The following is a 20,559-nucleotide window of genomic DNA, read 5'->3' as shown; positions in this document are numbered from 1 at the left end:
ATTTAAGGAATTTTAAAGAAAGGCACATGTAACTTACAGACGTAATGATTTAGAACACTGTATTTTAAACATATAAGAGCTAGATATATGTGGAAAACATTCGTGCAAGTTAGTAATCATTCAGTATGACCATAGTTATTGAAATATAAAGTTTGGTGCAAAGTAACCCCCTAGTTGGGGTTACTTTGCACAACATACAAAAAAGTATGGTAACATAGGAATATAACGTTTCTGTGCAATCTTTTCCCTTCAGTATTTATACATTTTACTTTATACACAAAACTGCATACAGTTTTCAAATATTGATATTAGAATGAGGGTACTGATATCAATACTTAGTATGAATTACCAATATTTGTAAAGACAATTATGTATTTTCTGGTACCGGCACAGGAACCACATTCTAATAGTTTAGCATATGTCCCAGCAAATGCCAACTCAGGAACAGAAAAAAAAATCCGCGTGAACTGATTTGCCTTGGTTGTTTCTTATGTTCAAGAATATCATCCCAACCGTAATTAGTGGAAGATTTACGAGGTTTGGGGCTTTCAGGCTAAAGTCCACTCAAATTGCATGATTTCTTTTTCAAAAAATCTAATGCTAGTCATTCCTATGCGTATAAGCTGCAAGCCCCCCAAAAATCGGGTTATTTGTAAAAAAAAAAAAAAAAAAAAAAAAAAAAAAAAAAAAAAAAAAAAAAACCTAAGCCTTTGTGAGTGAAGCCCGTCCCGTCTCAAACTGCTCTTCTGGATCCGCCACTGTTTATAATTTATTTTCCAACAAGAAATTCATTCCGACATGTGCCTAAATAGGAAATTTAACTAAATTTAGAATGCAGAAGGTTATAGTAGTAATAATTTCCTGTCTAAGAGGTACTTTTGACCTGTGCAATGTAACCCCGATTAGAGACTGAAACCGCCTTCTTCAAGTTTTACTTTTTTTTAGAACTTTAAAACGTTTCACATTTCAATTTCAACAATTGCATCAAAGTCCCATTATACACAGTAGTATTCTACGAAACTGACTTAACTTTGACGGAAATTCTTGTAGGTGATATCTTTCAAATTTTGTCGCCCTTTACAGTGACTGCTTTCCATTGCCTCTACAACAACGACCCCCCCGGGAATTAAAACTGATGTTAACCACCAACATTATAGCCAAAATACAGTTAGATGTTCTATCTTACGGTGGCAGTTGAAACTTCCTCTTTACTGTTCATGGTTTTGCCCTCAGAGGGCTGTGAAACTCTTCATATTTTGTGCAAAGTAAGCCCTGATGTGCAAAGTAACCCCGTCTTACGGTACTCTTAGGGCCCAGACGCACTCAGGACAATGGTAGGAATTCTCATGGCCCAATCGCAGCTAAGAGAGAAGTAGGAATTCGCAGAGCCCAGACGAAGTCAATAGATTCTGCTAAGTTCTCAGGGCTCATACGCAGCTAGGAGAGGGTAAGGTACAGGTAATTCCCAAGGTCCAGTGAGCCAAGAAAAGTTAGGTAAGGTTTCCAGTTCCACAGCAGTCTGATGCCCTCGAAGTTGTTGCGGCTTCTTATATATATATCCTCGTAAAACCTCGGGGTGGTGATGACGTTCGTCCTTTTCCGGATCACATGCTTATTGATTGCATCCGTCGTCTGCTTTGTTGTTGAGCACGTGGACCGTTGTCATATGCAGAGGACATTACAATATTCACGAGTAACGATGATATTTACGTGGCTACCCATACCCGTTTGAAATCAGTAACTTATTTGATCCTAATTTCTATGCAACTTGCACACTAGCAGTGAAATGTTGGTTGTCTATAATAAATAATAATAACGCTATTACATATTCTTTTATTATTATTATTAAATTTAGCAAAGTTTGTATTGATTGCAATATCTTACTGCACCACATTGTTAACGTTTTCTCTCCCCCTTTTTCATTACAGGTTTTCATATGACACCAAAGCTGAGCCATATCTTTCCAGAGTCATGTCTTCTCATCGTGGTTGGAGTGGTAATCGGCGTTCTTTTATCCCAGACGACCAGTTTCCATATCTCTCCTCTGACGCCAAATACCTTCTTCCTTTATATGTTGCCTCCTATCATCTTAGACGCTGGTTATTTCATGCCTAATCGGCTGTTCTTCGACCACTTAGGAACCATCTTGCTTTTCGCCGTAGTTGGAACCATTTTCAATACGCTTACCATTGGTGAGTAATGTCTAAGTTATTCTTTATTTGCACAGTGTTTTTATGAGGTTACATTCTGTTTCTGAGCAGCTCTCAGTATCCGCCACTCGTGTTGAAGCATTGTGTTAAATGGAAGTTTTAGTACGGGGACACTGTATTTGCCGCCACCGCACAAGTTACCAATGTATCTTCTGTTAAAAAAAAGTTGGATTACAGACCAGATGAAAAATGCACAATTCTTTATCGCTTAAAATTTACCTTATTTTACACCATTTACTGGAGTTCTCGACTGTCTTAAAACAACATAAAACTATTCCTATATTCCATGTTACAATACGATAGAAATTAGTGTTACCACAATAACATTTCTCCCAAAAACTAAGTTAAGGCATCGACTAGAGGACCGAATTCAACTGCATTTGATTACATATCACGTTGCCTTTGAATCCTGTGAATTACTTTTTCAATAATCGTTGTATTTAGTTTGTAATAAACAAAGATTTTTAACAAACCGTTATTAAAATTAAATAATAATTTTATTTAAAAAGTAATTCACAGAACATGATACGTAATCAAATGCAGTTGAGTGTGTTCCTCTAGTTGCTGTTTGTGGTAAATGATACTCTGGCAACACTGTAATTTCTGTGATGGGAACATTGAAAATTCTTGAGGTTCATATTTACTGTTGTAGAAAAACATGTGTGATTGTGGTAAGTTGCATTTCATTATCTCCTTTCTCTTACGAAAAACAAGCAAAAGGAAAATGGTAAGTTTTGTATTATTTTTAGTATGTCAGGCTCTGAAAGTTCCATTGGTGAAATCACATTTTCTTTATTTTCCAGAATCTGTGATAAATTCGGTAACAAAACCTCTGTCTCCTTTCATTTATCACTAGAACTTGCATTAGCATTTGCTGGCAATTGAATGAAGCTCTTAGATGCGTTTTCTTTTAACAGATTGACATATTTGAGTCTCGTTCTAAGAATTTTATTTTCATGAAAAAGTGGCTCATACCACTTTCAATTTAACCCGTCTATATCAACAACTGAGATTTTTTTATATTTTCGTAATAAGAAAGATATTATTGGCTTGCAAAATACAGTTAAAAAATATTGAATAAGGCGAAAGAGAAAAAATAAGTCAGTTAGTCTTCTTTGTTCTAACGTCCTGAATTTAAAATTATCAATAAGATTGGTATAGTACTCAAATTTTGGATACAGACCGGTCTTTTTGTAGATAAAATATCTCAAGAATTTATTTTGTAATTGCTCAACTTGCTCGCATTCAGGTTTTAAGTATGAATTCCAGATAACTGACGCATATTCTAATTTAGCCCTAACATCTCAAGTGGTAGAGCGTTGGCTTCGCATTCGGGAGGTCGTGGGTTCGAATCCCGCTGCCGACCATCCTGACTGAGGTTTTCTAAGGTTTCCCTCAGTCCTACCAGGCAAATGCCGGGATGGTACCTAATAAACAGGCCCTGGCCGATACCTTCCCAAATCCTTTCCATTGTTGTTGTTATTGTTAGACATCCAGTATAAAATGGCCTCAGAGCTGTATCTGGTGATTGTTAAATAAATAAAATAAAAAATAAAAGAAAAGAGTCTTTAATGTCATATCATTTCTAAGTTCATTACTCATTCGAATTACGAATCCGAGGTTCCTGTAGGCTTCATTAGTTATTTTATCTACATGTTGGTTGAATGTTAACCTATGATCAAATATTACTACCAAATCTTTTACTAAGTTTGTTTTGTTTAAATTTGCCCCACGAATGGAATACGAATATTCGCAAGAAAACCTTTTCCTACTGAACGTCACCGACACACATTTATCTACATTCATCTGAAGTTTATTTACTTTGCACCAATTCATTACATTATTTAGGTCTTGTTGTAATAAATAAGTCTTCTTGTGTTTTGATTTTTGCATATATTTTGAGATCATCTGCAAACAATAGTTTTTTTTTGAATTTGTAATACAACACGGGAGATCATTAATAAAAAGTAAAAAGTGAAGAGGCTCTAAGTTTGATCCCTGCGGAACTCCTGAAATCATGTCTATTTCTTTAGAAAGAAATTCCTTATAGAGAACGGACTGTTTACGGTTATGCAAATAAGAGGAAAAGAAACTGACCATGGCAGGACTAAAGTTAAATAAAGCTAATTTATGTAGTAAAACAAGATGGCGTACAGTGTCAAAAGCCTTACTGAAATCAGTGTATATAACGTCTACTAGACCATTGTTGTGCAAAGAAGAAGCTATGAAGTCTGTAATAATACCTAAATTTGTAACTGTCGATCTACTCTGTAAGAACCCATGTTGGTATGCCGAGATTGCAGGGCGCACGTGATTTAGTATTCGAACATATAGGACACTTTCAAATATCTTAGCAAACACGAGTAAAATTGCAACATTACGAAAGTTTTCAATATTGTTTCTCTTTCCCGATTTAGGAATTGGGCAAACTATTGTGTGCTTCCATTTGTCAGGAAGAACATTAGTTTTTATTCCAAAATTAAATATTATATGGTACTTAAAGGGTATTTTAAAATATCAATACATGCTTTAACAATATATGGAGGAATGTCATTTCCAATTGATTTATTAGATTTTAATTTTTTGATTGCCCCTTCAATTTCTTTTAGGGTTATTTCCAATATAAAAAAAGAATCTAACATAGTGTTATTTTCAATATTATCACCAAATGAACGACCACTACCGGTATCATCAGTTAACGACGCTAGTCGATATACATACTGAAAATGATGTGCGAAAGCATTTGCAATCTCATCATTTTTGCTCAGGCTACGTCCCTGGTACAACAATGGTCCAGAAGAGAGATGTCGCGTTTTACTCTTAATATAATTCCAAAATTGTTTTGGATCTTTCTGTATGCTAATTTCCGTTTCTAAAATAAATAATTTATACTCTCTTGCTATTTCCTGTTTCACTTCCTTCCAGAATTTACAAAATTCATTGTAATGGTATTGACAATTTCCCTTTCCCCTCAGCCAAAAAGCACGATGGTACGATTTCTTTTTTATCTTTTCTATTACACTACTTGTAAACCAACATGGAAAAATATTTGTGGACCTTTTCTTCAAGGGAATACAGAGGTTGTTCAGTCTACGTTTGGCCAATTTCGACTTACCTAAAAATTTAGAAGAAAATTTAGAAGCGCCAGGTCCGTAAGGGCTCGATGTGTTTCCCTTGGTTCCTAACAATAGCCCGACAGCGTAATTTCCAACGTAATAGGCTTCTCTGAAGAACTGAGAATGGAATCTTGTCCCATTCCCTTTGCACAGCTTTCCAAACTCCTTCCACAGTTGTCACACGCCATTTTCCCAAAGTCCGCTTCAGCAATCCAAATCCATAATAGTCCATAGGACTTACATATGGAGATTAGCAGGTACCTCATTGAAAGGTGTCACCTGTATACCACTTGCCTCCTCCATCTCCTTGTACAATGCGAGGGACGATTGTGAGGTATGTGATGAGACCTTGTCCATGTGAATGCGCACCAGATTGGCGTCATTTCCGTACATTGTTGGAATCTCATGCTCGTAGATCGGCCGCATGATCTGCTCCTGAAAATACTGCGAATTTATTTTGCAGTTCTTTGCCACCCTACGAATCTTTAGTTTACTTCCGTAACAATAGCCAGTAACGACCATGAACCCTTTTGGGAAGGATTCTTTACAGACACGGACCCACCTTCTGAAGTTCTTAGCGCCTTTCTCTCGGTACATGATGGCTCTCGGTTTGCCGCAGTCGGAAAGGTAAATCCATGCTTCATCGAGCGTTACGATGTACATCAATTTTTTATTTATTTATTTATTTATTTTTTGCCAAATGCCGTTCGTACAGCTTCCGGGCGTTACACTTTCGTTCCTTTTGGTGGGCATCCGTGAGAAGATGGCTGCGAGCTTTCATGACTTTTTCCAGCTTGAGTTGATGGTGTAACGTCCGGCTCACAGTCCCCAAAGACACGTCAAGACGATTAGCCATACACCTTTGTGTTGGCGGATTTTCTTGCATTGCCATTTTGCGAAGTTTCCTCTGCATGGTGGAGGTGGCCTTAGTGCATTCCTGCTTCCTAGGCAACTTCGTTGGCGATCCAAATGGTGGAGCTTCGTTGCCTTGTACTTTTTAATAACATTTTTTATTCCACTTAAACTGATGTTGCAACCATTCTTCTTGCACTGTTTTCTAATGACAGAAACACTAAAGTGGGCGTCATAAAGAGCCGCAACATAGCCTTCCCAAAACCGGCTTAGTTTGGGCGGCATTTTGGTCACAGAGCCGAAACCCACACACTTGGAAACAAATTTAACACAACACTCATAACAATGGTCCTGTTTTGTGCGTTATTGTCGTCCGCGCGGAAAAACAACTCCGTTCCCAGGAAACCACTGCACAACACGGCAGGACGCCACGAGCCAGGTCGGATGGATCCATTCTGCCCGGGAGGGGAAAGGAACGAAATCGGCCAAACGTGGGCTGAACAACCTCTGTACTTCTGCGAAAAGTGTCATAAATTATTTCGTAAAATTGGTCCACCGTTCTATTTGCATCTCTGTAAGTTCCCAGGCTTAGCCAGTTAATTTCATGTAGATCATTGTAAAGTTGCAAAAAAATTCCCTTTCGAAAGTTGAAACCTAAAATATTTTTTATGGGATTTCGATTTTGTTGACAATTTACACAATATATTTATGAGAAGACACGAATGGTGCATTCCTCTTTTACAAGAGGATGCGGCTCTCTTTCTACAGTAACATTGTCAAGGTTAGAGAGTACGAAGTCCAACGGTCTTCCTATTATTAAGGGGTGTTAGGTCATAGTACAATAGAAAATTATATAAATGTTGATATTTGCCTGTCAAGTTAAGAAAAGAAAAATTGCGTTCCATTAATTTGAGAATAGTTCATATCCCCCACTATGAAAATAGTGCTGCCTACTTCACAATTGCCTTCAATAAATTGAAAGAAGTAATCATATTTAGAGATACTGGAGTCCGGTTTAATATACACAACGCAAATGTAAACAGCCTTTAAATTAATTTTTACTTTCACAACAATACCATCCATGTTCAGATCGGTATAGATAACCTGAATCACTTCAATGTTCTTAAATGCCAGTAGCACGCATCCCGTCACGTGTTTTATTGCATGCAATATCTCTATCTTTCCGATAAACCGAATACCGAATATAAAAAAACTCATGATAAAAAAACTGTTATTTAACCAGGTTTGTATTAATGCTACTATGTCATAGTCATTTGATAAAATATTAGGGTAAAACTCAGTCGCCTTCTTTCTAAGAGATCGCACAAGGGATCGAGATTCATATAGCACATACGGAAATAAGGATTTACTATAAAGGTTTCGAAGTAATAACTGTAAATAAAGTTTTAAAACTAGTGCTTCTATAAAATGCAGTGAAAGCAGGGGTAAAAGTGAGAGGGAACGCGGGGAGATGTCGTCCTCCCACCTCGAAAAAATATGTACGGCGTCCCCCCCCCAGTTTCTAAAAAATTACAATGGGCAGAGACAGGCAGGGGGAATGGCGTGGCGTCATGCCGTACCTACTGTCCCCCCCACCTTTGAAACAGTTATATTGTTAAAGTTTTGGATATTCATTTCAGCAATCAAGCCATTTCAACAATGAAAAAAATTCTAAATAAAAAAATCGACACGGATTGTTGCCTTCCATAGGTTATGAAGTTCCTTCTCTAAAAATTTGAAGTCTCTACGTTGAAATTTGTAAGAGAAATCGTGAATTTTCGTGGAAGGTAAAAAATACACGAGAGAGAGATGAAGACTGTAGTGACATCTATCGGCAAAACTTGTCCCTTTACACAAACCTTAACCACGCATAGAAAGTAGGAAAACTTAAGCTTGTACAGGAAACTACATAAAACTATGAACGGGACCGTTGTACGTAAAACTATGTACAGGACTGTTATAAGTCATTGCTATAAACAAACACTTATAACTTTTTGGAAATAATTATGTTGCAATGCAATGCATTTTAAATTGTGCGATGAACGAAAATTTTGGGTTGGCTACACTATCACAATAACGCAACGCTGGTGACAACAAAGGTCATGAAAATGGCGACGGTACAAGAGAAAGCACAGTGTGTGTGTGTGTGTGTGTGTGTGTGTGTGTGTGTGTGTGTGTGTGTATTGGTATACAGAACTGAAATAAAGTGTGTTGATGCAGCGAAATTTTAGACGAGTGTACAAAAATGTACCTTCTGATGCCAGGAGTATAAAGAGTTGGCAGAGCAGGTTTCTGGCTACCGGGAGTGTTTGTGATATGCAAAGAAGTGGTTGGCCATAGTGAGCCCAACGACTGTGAGAAGGGTTGCCGACAGCCTGGAGAGAAGTCTAAGGTTAGTTTTAGACGAAAGCATTTATCGTACCATTTCTCGTAACAGATGTGCTGCCAAAAATCTCGTATAATATTCTATGGCATCAAAAGTATATTGTGCTTTTACACGATAGCATTTTGATAAGCATTTTGTCGTGACGTAGCAAACAAATCACTGGAGAAGAGCGCAATTATGGCTCCAAAACTAAAAACAGATATTTCAGTCACTATTTCTTCTAAAGCCCTTTTCCGCATATGCTTATTATGATACAAAGGACTTTTAACGGTGTAGTTATACTATACAGATCCATAGATTTTAAAATTTACAGAAGAAATTTCTAATATTTTAATAGAGTAGTGCGTAAGTAATGGAAATATGATGTGCACTTACATCTGAGATGCGTATTTACGTGGAAATATAGAAATTAAAGTCGAATCTGAAATGCACGTAATATTCAATAAGCTGCCATAAAATTTTGGAAAGTCTGTAATTTCCCCATTTTGTATCGAGAACAGAACCCAATCAACCCCTTCGGGGCTTCTAACCCGTTCCCACTACTACTACTACTACTACTACTACTACTACTACTACTCCTATTCCAACGACTACTACTACTCCTATTCCAACGACTACTACTACTACCCGTTCCTACTCCTACTTCTATTCCAACTACTGCTACTACTACTACTCTTACTATTACTACACCTACTGCTACTGTTACTATTACTAAGTACTCCTACTTTTACTCTTACTACTACTTACTCCTCCTACTCCTTCTCCTACAACTACTACTTACTACTACTACTACTACTACTACTTATACTATGGATCCGTATAGTAAAACTACACGTTGCCACCTGTTAAAGTGAACCTGCACCGGAGAATGCAAGAGCACACCTCAGAAATGATTGCTGAAGGCACAAAAAATGAAACGAAAAGTATTTTTTAAAAATGAATTTCTGTGTGGATCCGTATAGTGAAACTGCACTTTTAACTTTGTACAAACAAGGATGTTCCTCATATTTTTTAATCAACATAATAATAGTATCCCTACTCCAACTCATTTTTCTTTACTACAATTCAATTTCCCACACAAAACAAAAAGCATGGATATCTGACAAAATCTTTTGCTTCCTTTTAATACACCACGGCGCTGCAATCGGAGCAGAAATGCTGGGGAAAATGCTACGAAATAGAGCAGATTCTATCGACAAGAAATGCCATAGGATATGCCATGGCATGGAAAATGCTATAGCATTTGCTGCTTTACACGGTAGGATATCGATGATACGATTTTTGCTACGAGAAATGCTACGATAAATGCTCTTGTCTAAAACTAGCCTAAGAAAATCAATTCCACGGCTGTCGCTGGAGTTGGGAATCCCTCAGTCAACAACGCGCAAGATAATGCGTGAACATTTGAAAGCCAAACTGTACAAGATTAAATTTGTGCATGAATTGACAGATGATGATCAAGACATGAGACTGGAGTTCTGTGAACTGATGCTGAAACGACTAGAAGATGACAGAGAACTGCAGTTACTTATTCTCAAATGAGGCAACTTTCCATGTTTCAGGGAGAGTAAATAGCCACAACTGTCTTATGTGGAAACTGAAAACTCTCATGACTATAAAACGCACGAAGGAGACAACCCGAAAGTGAATATGTGGTGTGCTGTATCAATGTATCACCTCGTAGGCCCGTTTTTCTTCGGCGAAAACACTGTGACTGAGGAGGCATACCTTCAAATCCTTACAAATTTCCTAATGCCCGAATTGGTTAGGTTGGGAATCAAGGATCGCATCCACTGCCAGTAAGACGCAATCCCCTCCCCCCAACATTTTGCACAAGTCGTCCTGAAGGGACCCCTTGACCGTGAGCTCCCTGGCACGTGAATTGGGCGCAGAGGCCCCACCTCTTGGCCCGCCAGGTCTCCCGATTTGTCACCCTGTAATTTTTTGGTTATGATGTCACTTTAAGACAGGTGTAAGCGGGAAAACCAAAGGACTTGCAGGACCAGAAAGCTAAGATTAGTGAAATGATGCATGACATTTGTGACGACGCCAGACGGAATAGCATTCATGGATTTCGCCGGAGATTGCAGAAATGTATGGATGTAAACGAAGCCCAGCTGGAGGTATAGCGATGATATTGGGGTGTATCTATGAATGATAATACAAAATGTAAGTCTCAATAAAGATCATAACATTTATTTCACTGCAATATCATTATTTGAAAAAAAAATAGTTATAAGATTTGTTTTATAGCAAGGAATTTATAACAACCCTGTATATATACTAGTAGAATACCTGTTCCTCGCATGGGGAGAATAGGTTCCATTTTGGACATAAAGGGGTGAATCTGGATTTAAAAACAGCATTGGAAGTGTCACTGTTCGTTTCAGCGATCCCGAAAACTATGGATTCGGCCCTAATATAAATCATTTTCGATCATTTTTATATACCTTCCCCTCCTCCTCCCCTCCCCAAAGTTGCACTGTCAAAGTTAAATGATAACATCCCAGACCGGAACCTCATCTATGTGGCAAATTTGATCGAGATCCGTCTGGTGGTTCAAGAATTAAGTTTTATTTATTTTTATATATCTCCCCCCTCCCCTAAGTTCTATCGTCAAAGCGAAAAAACAAAAAACTATGCTATGCGAACCTCATCTATGTGGAAAATTTGATCGAAATCGGTCGGTTGGTTCAAGGTTTAAAAAGTCACAAACCTTGTCAGTTTCAATTTTATATTGAATTGGAAGATTGTCTTACACTGTGTACTAGAAACTTACGTTGCCAAGGACCGAACCAGAAATCCCTGACACCAGAGGAGAGTGGCTGTAATATGGAGCCACCATATCCCTTCCATGCCGACTCATATCTCTCTAACTCGGCTACTGGATGATTATACTTACTTACAAATACTTTGTGCAAATATTACAAGGCTCATGGACACAATATTACAAATCAAATAAACTGCATCTTTGTTGTAGGGTTCTATATACTTAGGATGCAAAAACAATAAAATCATCTTCCTTACTTTATCCTTCGTGTATCAGTAAATGTCCAGATATTTTTTTAAAAAATCTATCCTTGTGTTTCAGATTTTTAAATATAGCTTCTATATAACTTTAGCCAGTCAATAAATATTAGTGAAATTATATGTTTTGCAAATTACGTAATCATACTAATGAGTTAATGATGTCGAATGAGGTAGATGCATGTATTCCAACCGGAAAAACTCGTCCAGGGACAAAAATTTATCGTATGGTGTGAGAAGCAGAAGATAACATAAATATACTTCAAGTGCAATTAGTTTGTTACGGATAATGCCTATTACACGCAGAAACCAATTATCTCGAACTTAAAACTTTGACACTTTATATAAACAAAGAGAGATGGATATTGCGCATATAATCATCTCAATAAATACGAGGGTCCCGTGTCTGGTATCTTGTTTTCTGCTCAAAGATAATTAGTAGTGGTTAGTAAGGTAGTTGAACATGGGCACAGGGTGTCTACTAAAATTTCAAAATGAAATTTCGTGACTTTCTCTTTACCAAACCGTTAAATTTCGTAACATTCGAAACCTAACAACAGTATCTATATTTTTCAGCACTTATCTTTATCGTATCTTTACTTTCAAAGATTGTTCCCTGGAGCGATAAAAACTTGGTGCCTTCTTACAGTTGAATAAACTGGTTAGAAGCGTATGTGGTTTTGGCGATGCGATGCGGTACGATTTGCATCGCCACTGCTTAATGATGCCAGCTGAAGAACAATCTGAATAACGAATTTGAGTGCCAATTAAGCCGAATTTTCATGCATGCAATAGAAGCGTGCTTTGCTTGCAATTTGGTAGCATTAAGATGACTACAGACATTTCTGATGGTGAATTTTGACGTTTTATAGAAAAAAAATTCCAGCCTCTACTTGTATTTGTACAGATTAAAAAAAACTGAGCCAAAAGCTAAATTTTGTTACTTTTTCATTGGCCGTTTTCTGATTTCGTGACTTTCGTGACCGGTAGACACCCTGGGGTAGGATGTCCAGCTTCTATCCTCTGTAGTTGGGAAGACATGTGACAAACAGGGAATAGTTAAGAACCATAGTTGAGGGTTATGTAGAGAAAAGTCATCGCTAATTAACTAGAAACTGTTTCCTCATCAAGAGGATCTGTTACTTTAGCAATGTGCAGTAACTTAATGAGGTAAGGAGTTGTTGGGATATTATACATAGAAAGTGCCGCGAAATGCTGCACATAACAGCCACAGCAGTTGGCAAGAACACAGTGTTTGCAGTCCTAGTTTTATAAGATGAAAGCAGCTTATGAAATACTAGCATTAATTTATGACATACTAGGTGAAATACCTGTTCTTCACACGCGGACAATAGGTTTATTTGAACACCTTCTTCTCGTAAAATACACTTGTCAGTGAAAATGTAATGATAAAAACCTGTAAGATAATTTGTTTTAGACACAAGTTTTTCAGCTCTCCTACCCATTTACGACTCACCCTTTAATCAATCTGCCATTATAAAAGCCAGTTTGACAGAAGTACTAAGTACGTTCCAAAATCCGTTTCAACTGATGAGCCTTTTTCCCGTGTTGAGATCACAAATAACAGATAAAGTCGGTTTCAATGTCACAAAACACTATAAATTTCTGTTCTTAAAATGAGAATTTTCAAAACATTGATGATTTCAGGGGATGGCCGGGGGGAAATTTTCCCTTGGACCATATATGTCCTATCGTGCTCAATGTAAATTCCCAGTATTTTCGTAATTCTGCTTTTCACTCCCAGTATATTGAAACCCCCTTCCCCTCAAGAGAAAATTTTCTGAAATCATCAGTGCCCTGAAATTACAATACCTCACCAATCAACAAGATGTAGAAACAATAGTGAAGAGCCGTGCCGTGGAAAATCAGCGCCCGAGGCGAGAGTATACGACGGCGCCCCCATACATATATTCCAAGTAATTTTTCCTTTCTTCTGCCCCTTTTTCTCCCGATTTTTTCGCCCCCATTACTTCGGCGCCCGGGGCCGTCGCCCCGCTAGCCCCCTTTCCACGGCACGGCCCTGCAACAGTAACTGACTTCTTTGCTTCTAACGATAAGACGTGATATCGACATGGAATAGAGCAACAGGCAGGAAAGCGACTCTAGATAGTACAACAAGAGGGGCTATATTCTGAATGTTACCCTGCTTTCATTGTAGTGCAATAAATGCAGATATGTTCTATACCAGAGTATTGCAAGACTTATGACTAAGCCTTGTAATTAACCATACTATGCACTGTGGTCTTTGTAGTATACTTCAGCGTCTGTTTTGTATTGTAAAATCCCGAGCATGGTTCTGTTTACAAACAGCCAACACGTGCTCATATTTACAAGTAACTACCATGTACGTTCCTACAATGAACTACTACAGAGGCAGACGACAGGAACACCAACAGTGCTACTACAATGGAACAGCTATAAAACCAGGAAAATCACAACAACTAGTATCAGTCTCTCGCCAGTCAAGTCATTCCCCTTAGCTTGCAGTGGAGCTCTAAGGTCTCCTTTCCTCTCTCTGCTTGCAATGGAGCTTCGTGGTTACCCCTACCCCGCTTAGCTTGCAGTGGAGCGTTGTCGGGTCCTATCATTCCTCACTTAGCTTGCTTTGTGAGGGCTCCTTACCGAGGCCATCAGTTCCTCGGGAAACCTATTTTAACCTAAATATTAGAGGATTTGTACTTATTTTGTATCATACTTTTTGGAACGAAATTTTGTAATAAAACTGTTAATGGGAGAAAGGGATTTTCCCGAGTATAGTTGCTCTACCTTATATGTGCATAAAGCAGAACTTTACAATATCTGGTTTGGTTCTCGTAGAGCATCAATTCTTAAGGACTGCTTTATAAATTTACTGTATGTCCGCGTGTCCGTGCGGGATACAAAATCTGAAAACGACTTAATGGATCAGGATCACCATTTATTTTGACCTGGATGTAGAGGGGTCAAAATCTGGGATTAGATTTCGTAGGTGGACTTGACCCATCCAGTTCATCCCAGAATATGAACAATAAAAAATGCGTTCCCTATGTGTTTCTATAAGAGTAATTAAGGATTTCATTCTTGCTTGATGGACTACCTGCAGTGCTGTTGAGTTTAACGGAATAGTATAATAATCAGGATACATAATAGTAGTCTATCCGAAGAACTAAATGATTTTGTATTCGACAAGACTATAAACTTAAGTATTTTCTATCTTCACATATTCATTGATCCTACTCAATTGTTTGGGTAGCAAATGGGAGAATCTAATACTGCTACTTGTTAGGTCTACAAAATAATCTTTTTCTTCGATTTTCTCGAAAAGTGCTCATGAGCATTTGATGAATCTTTGGTTAGGCTAAAATCCTAAGGAAATCATGCCAATTCTTATTTCCTGTGATATTTTACGTGTATATATTTTGGCATCTTAGCGACATTTATAACGACGCTCTACTTAAGATGATAGATGAAAGCATGTATAGGTCAGGCCACCATCATGTACAGATATATTCTTCAGATGTGTTAAAACAAGAAAAATTAAGAATTGCTTCTGTATTTTTTTTATTATGGTTGATTTCTATGTACGGTATATGTAAAGTTGGAAATTTTGGCTCCTATATCCCTTGAGCTAAGGCCAAAATCTGCGAAGACAAGAGTCAAGAAAAAATAGACAGATTTATGTAACAACTGAGCCTATGACATTCTGCTATTAACAGAGCGGGTGATGTCCTTACTTACTTATTTTTAGATTCGTTCATTCTAGTTGCCTTGGTGTGGAAAGTGTATGGGACAATAAGAAAAATATGATCTTATTTTGCGTCCTAAAAAGAGATAAAGATTAATGACAAACATAAGAGCAGTGGGCTTGATGTGCAACTCTCTGAGTGAGTTCCAAAATAGAAAACATTTTGACAGAAGTTTGAATTCATTGAACTGATTTATTTATTTATTTATTTATTTATTTATTTATTTATTGAATATTCATTACAACAGACGTTCGTCTGTTGATACGTATAAAGCTGTATACACACACATGCTTACCATTCATGGTTCTTTATTACACATGGTAAATTATATGCTCAAAGTATGTTTTACACGTACATCAAACATATGTAGACTTACTGTAATACTGGAAACAATTCATTGTTTATATGCCTCTATTCCACTGTTTTTATATATATGAAACGGCTCCTAAGGCAAAGATATACATATGCATATCCTCATGAAATTAGTAGGAACATGTGTAGTTGGAGGAGCGACAGATATATATGTTGGTAATTGTCAGGTGACAACCGCAGCACTAATCGAGTCGTGTGTAACGGAAACTCCGCATTACGTAAAAAGCGCCAGAACGGCCTTATGCAATGAACTGAGGAGACGGTGATAGTGCAAAATGAACGAACTTTCTGATTTTAAAAGAGAGCAAATTGAGAGTGCCCTGTTACATGTGCAAGCGTGACTAAAGTGTTAAGCATATTGAGTGTGTTTCGAGGGACAATATGCAAGTTAAAAGGCCTACAAAACTTACGGTAAAACCACATCGGTGAAGAGGAACAGTGACCGGAAGAAAACTCTCAGTAACAGGTCCCACCTGCTATCAAAACCGAAAGTGGTAGAAATTTACTACTACGTCCGGTTTCAATACTGATTTCCGTAGAACAAAAACGGTAAGAAATATCAAGATGTAGTTTTTGTAGTCGATTCAGCTTGTCAAGAGTAGGTTCTATTTTCTCCCTTAACCATTTATTAAATCTGAAAGTGGTTCTTTCAAATCAATGATTTACGATTTCAACCTTTATCACCGTAGGACGAAAATAGTAGGACATAGCGAGTAATAGCTTTTAATGGGATTCAGCGTTAGAGGACCAAGTTCTATCTTTGATCTTATTAACCTATTGCAACCAGTAGTTATAGATATGCTACGTCAAGTTTGTATATTGAATTTCCATGGTATTGTGTTCCACCGTAATTTCACATTGTGAGAGGAAAGTCACTTGTTTTAACTGTTTCATTAAATTCATGAATATTTATATGTACTGTATATTTGGTTTACACATAATTTAATGTTTCTAGGTAGAATAAACTCACGTTCCAAATTTTTTCAGAGTACGGCAAGTGAGTTTCGTTTAGCATTCTGGAACTAGTTTAGTTTTCCCAACTACGAATTACTGAAACCGGAAGTAGATACCTATATCTTTCGGTTGCAACAGGGGCATAAGATAAGGGTTAGAACTTGTTCTTCGGACATTGAGTCCACATCAAAATCAGTTTCCTGCGGTCTCTTACAATTATTCCATGTCCCTTTGCTTGCATGTGCAGCAATTAGAGCTTCTCCATGTCGTCATGTGTGTTCCCAAGGAGTTGCGCGACACCTTACTTGTAGGCGAGTCGACGAGCGATCGGTGCTGTCTGCTGAAGGCTCATTCTACACATGTTTGATGAGTATCACAGGGGTGCCTACAAAGGGAGGCCATGACGCAAACTGCGTCATTGAAATATTTGAGGGGAGTAAAAATCTATATAAATATGTTTGAGGGGGTGTAAAAATTAATCGAAAAGATTTTTGTCATGGAAGAACACCTACGGATAGACAATTGAGGGGGGTGCGTCATGGACATGAGGGGGGGGGGGGCACCACAGGGTATCATGTTAGGCTACCATGCAACCAGCGGTACCCTTAATTCCTCAATGAAAACTTCCATATTCAGGAATACATGTGGCCGGGAAAAAGCTTCTTTCTCATCGCCAGAGCACTTTTCATGAATATACATACCCCATTGAGCACACGTTACGCACATCTCGCCACGAACATTAATAATAATAATAATAATAATAATAATAATAATAATAATAATAATAATAATAATAATAATAATAATAATAATAATAATAATAATAAAACACAGAATATTTTTATGCGAAATTTAGGCTGCATATTGTAAAACAGATATTTTTAAGTTCAGTGGCAGATGAGGTTCCTTCTACAATGTTGCTGCTAAAGCAAAGCTGTTTGGCATTTTCATAGGTGGTTTGATGTTTAACAATCCTTTTTACCACCGAGACTATACGAAGCGGAAGCTACTATTTTAAATGGGATCCGAATCAGTACTCGGTTCTATATTTGAGGCAAGTAGCTAGTCCCACTGTATATTTGGTTTACTCATAATTTAACTGTTTCTAATATATAGGTAGAATAAACAGTACAGTGCACATCAGACACGGCCACTTGACCACGATGGAAATCTTTCATTTTTGTGTTTGATACTGAAAGCCTGCTTTAATCTGTACTAGTAGTGCGTGTGGCTCAGATCCCACGTTAAGACTTGCTCAGAGGTGGGTCATGAAGGAAGTTAAAAAGGTAAACATTTAAAAAGCTGTAATCTTTAAATACTGTATATAAAAATGTATGTGTTTCAGCTTAACCCTGGAAAGCCAGGAGATATTTTGACCAAATTTGGTACACATATTATTTACAGTCTGCAAAACCCCCTGTAAGACCCCCTGTAGCACCTCCACGGGGAGGGGGAGATATAAAATGATCGAAATTAACCGATATTAGTGTCGAGTCCATAGCTTTTGGGGCCGATGAGCTAATTAGTGACAGTTTAAATACCCTTTCAAATTTCAGTGAGGGTGAAATTTCCTAGCACACGTAGGAAGAATAGGAGGGATGATACATGAAAATGATCGAAAACTCCCAACATGAGTGTCGAATGCGTAGTGTCCGGAGTCACTGAGATTAACAGTGACACCTCTGATACCGTTTAAATCCAAGTTCAGCCCCCATTTGTACTCCTAAGAGGGGATGGTGACATGTAAAGATAATTGAAAATGATCGATATTAATGTAGAATCTATAGATTTCGGGGTATTTAAGTTGATTGGTTATAGTTTTGGTGCCCTTTAGTTTCAAGTTCAGTTCCCAGTTGCGGTAAGACCTTTCAGCACTCCTATGGGGAGTGGAGGAGGAGACATAAAATCATCGGAAACGACCGATATTAGTGTTGAATCCATAGTTTCGAGATCGCTCTGATAAATAGTGATACTACCGATGCCGTGATAAGATCGATTTAAGGTCTGATTAGCACCGAAGGGGAGACGGTTAAATACTGACATGTAAAAATATCCAAAAGGACCAATATTAGTGTCGAATCATTAGTTTCCAGAATTGAGGGGCTTGACGTAATAAGGGCTTAAACGAGTTTACGCCCTTTTTGGATCAAACGCATTTGTGGCTTTTGCCGTGCTTGTTTAGCCTCCTGATTCCATTTCAATTCAATATCAGAATAAAATACTGCATATTACTTTGTTTTATGTAAAAAAAAAAAAAAAAAAAAAACTACTTAAATTTTCAACACCGTTTTCCTCCAACTGCATGTTTCAGACTTACGCCCTTATTGCATCAAACTCCTCAATTGCTAAGATAATTGGTGACAGTTCTGATGCCGTTTAAATAGCAGTTTAGCCTCCAGTGGTGGCAAGATTCCTTGAACATTCCTAGGGGGAAGTGGGAAGGGGAGACATAAAATGATAAGGAATTACCGATATCAGTGTCGAATCCATAGTTTTCGGGGTCGCTTAGATAAGAAATAGTACTCCAGATGCCATTTAAGTTGAAGTTCAGCCCCCATTAACATCTGGGAAGGGTAAATTTATGACATGTATAAATAATTGAAAATGACCAATACTAGTGGTCGAATCCAGAGTTATTGGTGTCATTGAAATGGACAGTGGCCCTCTCAATGCCGTTTCATTTCAAGCTCATTCCCATTTTCAAAAGGTAGGGTGGGGAGGTGAAAATAAAATGTCATAAATGACGAAATTTGTATCGAATTCATAGTTCTCTAGGTCGGAAATACATGTGACCCGTTTGAATTGACTTTTTGGAAGATAAATAGTATCCACTTTTAAGCTGGATTTTTTAATCGTATCAATTTGATTAAAGACGTATTCTGTGAGGATAAAATGTTTTTAATATTTATGCCAAAAGCAGATTATCTTCTGTAGTGTGATTATTACAATTTCATTGAAATAAATGTTCTAAGGAGGAGAATGTTGTTGATTTGGGGCTTAACGTCCCGTTCAGCAGCGAGGCTATATGAGACGTGGACCTACTGTTTAACGTGGAATCCGAACCACATGAACTCCCGCCGGAAATCGAACCCGGGTCTCCCACGAGGGGATTCTAATATTTCCCATAAATTCGTTCTCCCCATGCGAAGACCGGGCATTTCAACTTATTTATTATAATAGTAATCGACAACTGCACTCCTGCCTCCCCTTAGGCACGTAGCCAGGATTTCGTAATGGGGGTCCGTGACATAAAATACTATGGTTATAATACAGTGGGCTCGGTCATTCTAAACCATTTTACTGGTAACATATATTGGTTGGTCTAGCCAGGATTTCGTAATGAGGGGAAGGAAGGACATGAAATACTGTGGTTATTACACCAGGGTCTCGATCAATCTAAATGTTTTACAGCCAACTTATATTTGTTTGTTAGGATAATAAAATGAGGATATGCAAGTACTTTAGTTACAGACTATGAAGAAATCTCGATTTAAAAAATATTAAAACATACTGAAAAAGATTTTACAATATCTACGTTCCTTCCTCTGTTCTTTCAAATATACTAATTATCCTTTCATTATAACCGCAACTGTTATAAAAAGTACATGTATTGTAAAATATTTTATAATAGGTATATCTGCGTTCCTTTCTCTGTTGAATCAAATGTTAACAGAACTTTCTTTCCACATAACTCTTTGTTTTTATTATTCCGTCAACTACTGTCTGTTCCAAATGACAAGTTAAAGGAGCAGTAGAAAACTGTTTCTAAAATAACATATTTGATACTGCAGAGAAGCGACGACGAAAAATTATGATCGCACTATTACAGAACAGCACTATGTTTTCGAAAGTTTGAAATTTCCCTCACTAGTAGCAGAAATTCTGAGAATTCCGTA

General features: G+C 37.6%; 1 protein-coding gene across 6 annotated transcripts in view; it reads left to right on the top strand.

Annotated features, from left to right (window-relative positions):
- The first annotated feature begins 1,932 nt into the window (after positions 1–1,932).
- LOC145674980 (putative Na(+)/H(+) antiporter nhx-9) overlaps positions 1,933–20,559 on the top strand; it is a 148,893-nt gene continuing 130,266 nt past the window's right edge. For all 6 annotated transcript variants that reach the window (XM_081745308.1, XM_081745307.1, XM_081745306.1 and 3 more), the window contains exon 1: positions 1,933–2,192. In XM_081745308.1, the coding sequence (XP_081601434.1) occupies positions 1,937–2,192 (256 nt within the window). In that variant the 5' untranslated portion in view covers positions 1,933–1,936. The remainder of the gene's footprint in view (positions 2,193–20,559) is intronic.

The sequence above is a fragment of the Thermobia domestica genome, chromosome 18, assembly GCF_964235325.1.
Source record: "Thermobia domestica chromosome 18, izTheDome1.hap1.1, whole genome shotgun sequence".
Taxonomy (NCBI): domain Eukaryota; kingdom Metazoa; phylum Arthropoda; class Insecta; order Zygentoma; family Lepismatidae; genus Thermobia; species Thermobia domestica.
Note: the sequence above shows the minus strand (reverse complement) of the source record. Positions and strands in the feature narration are given on the sequence as shown.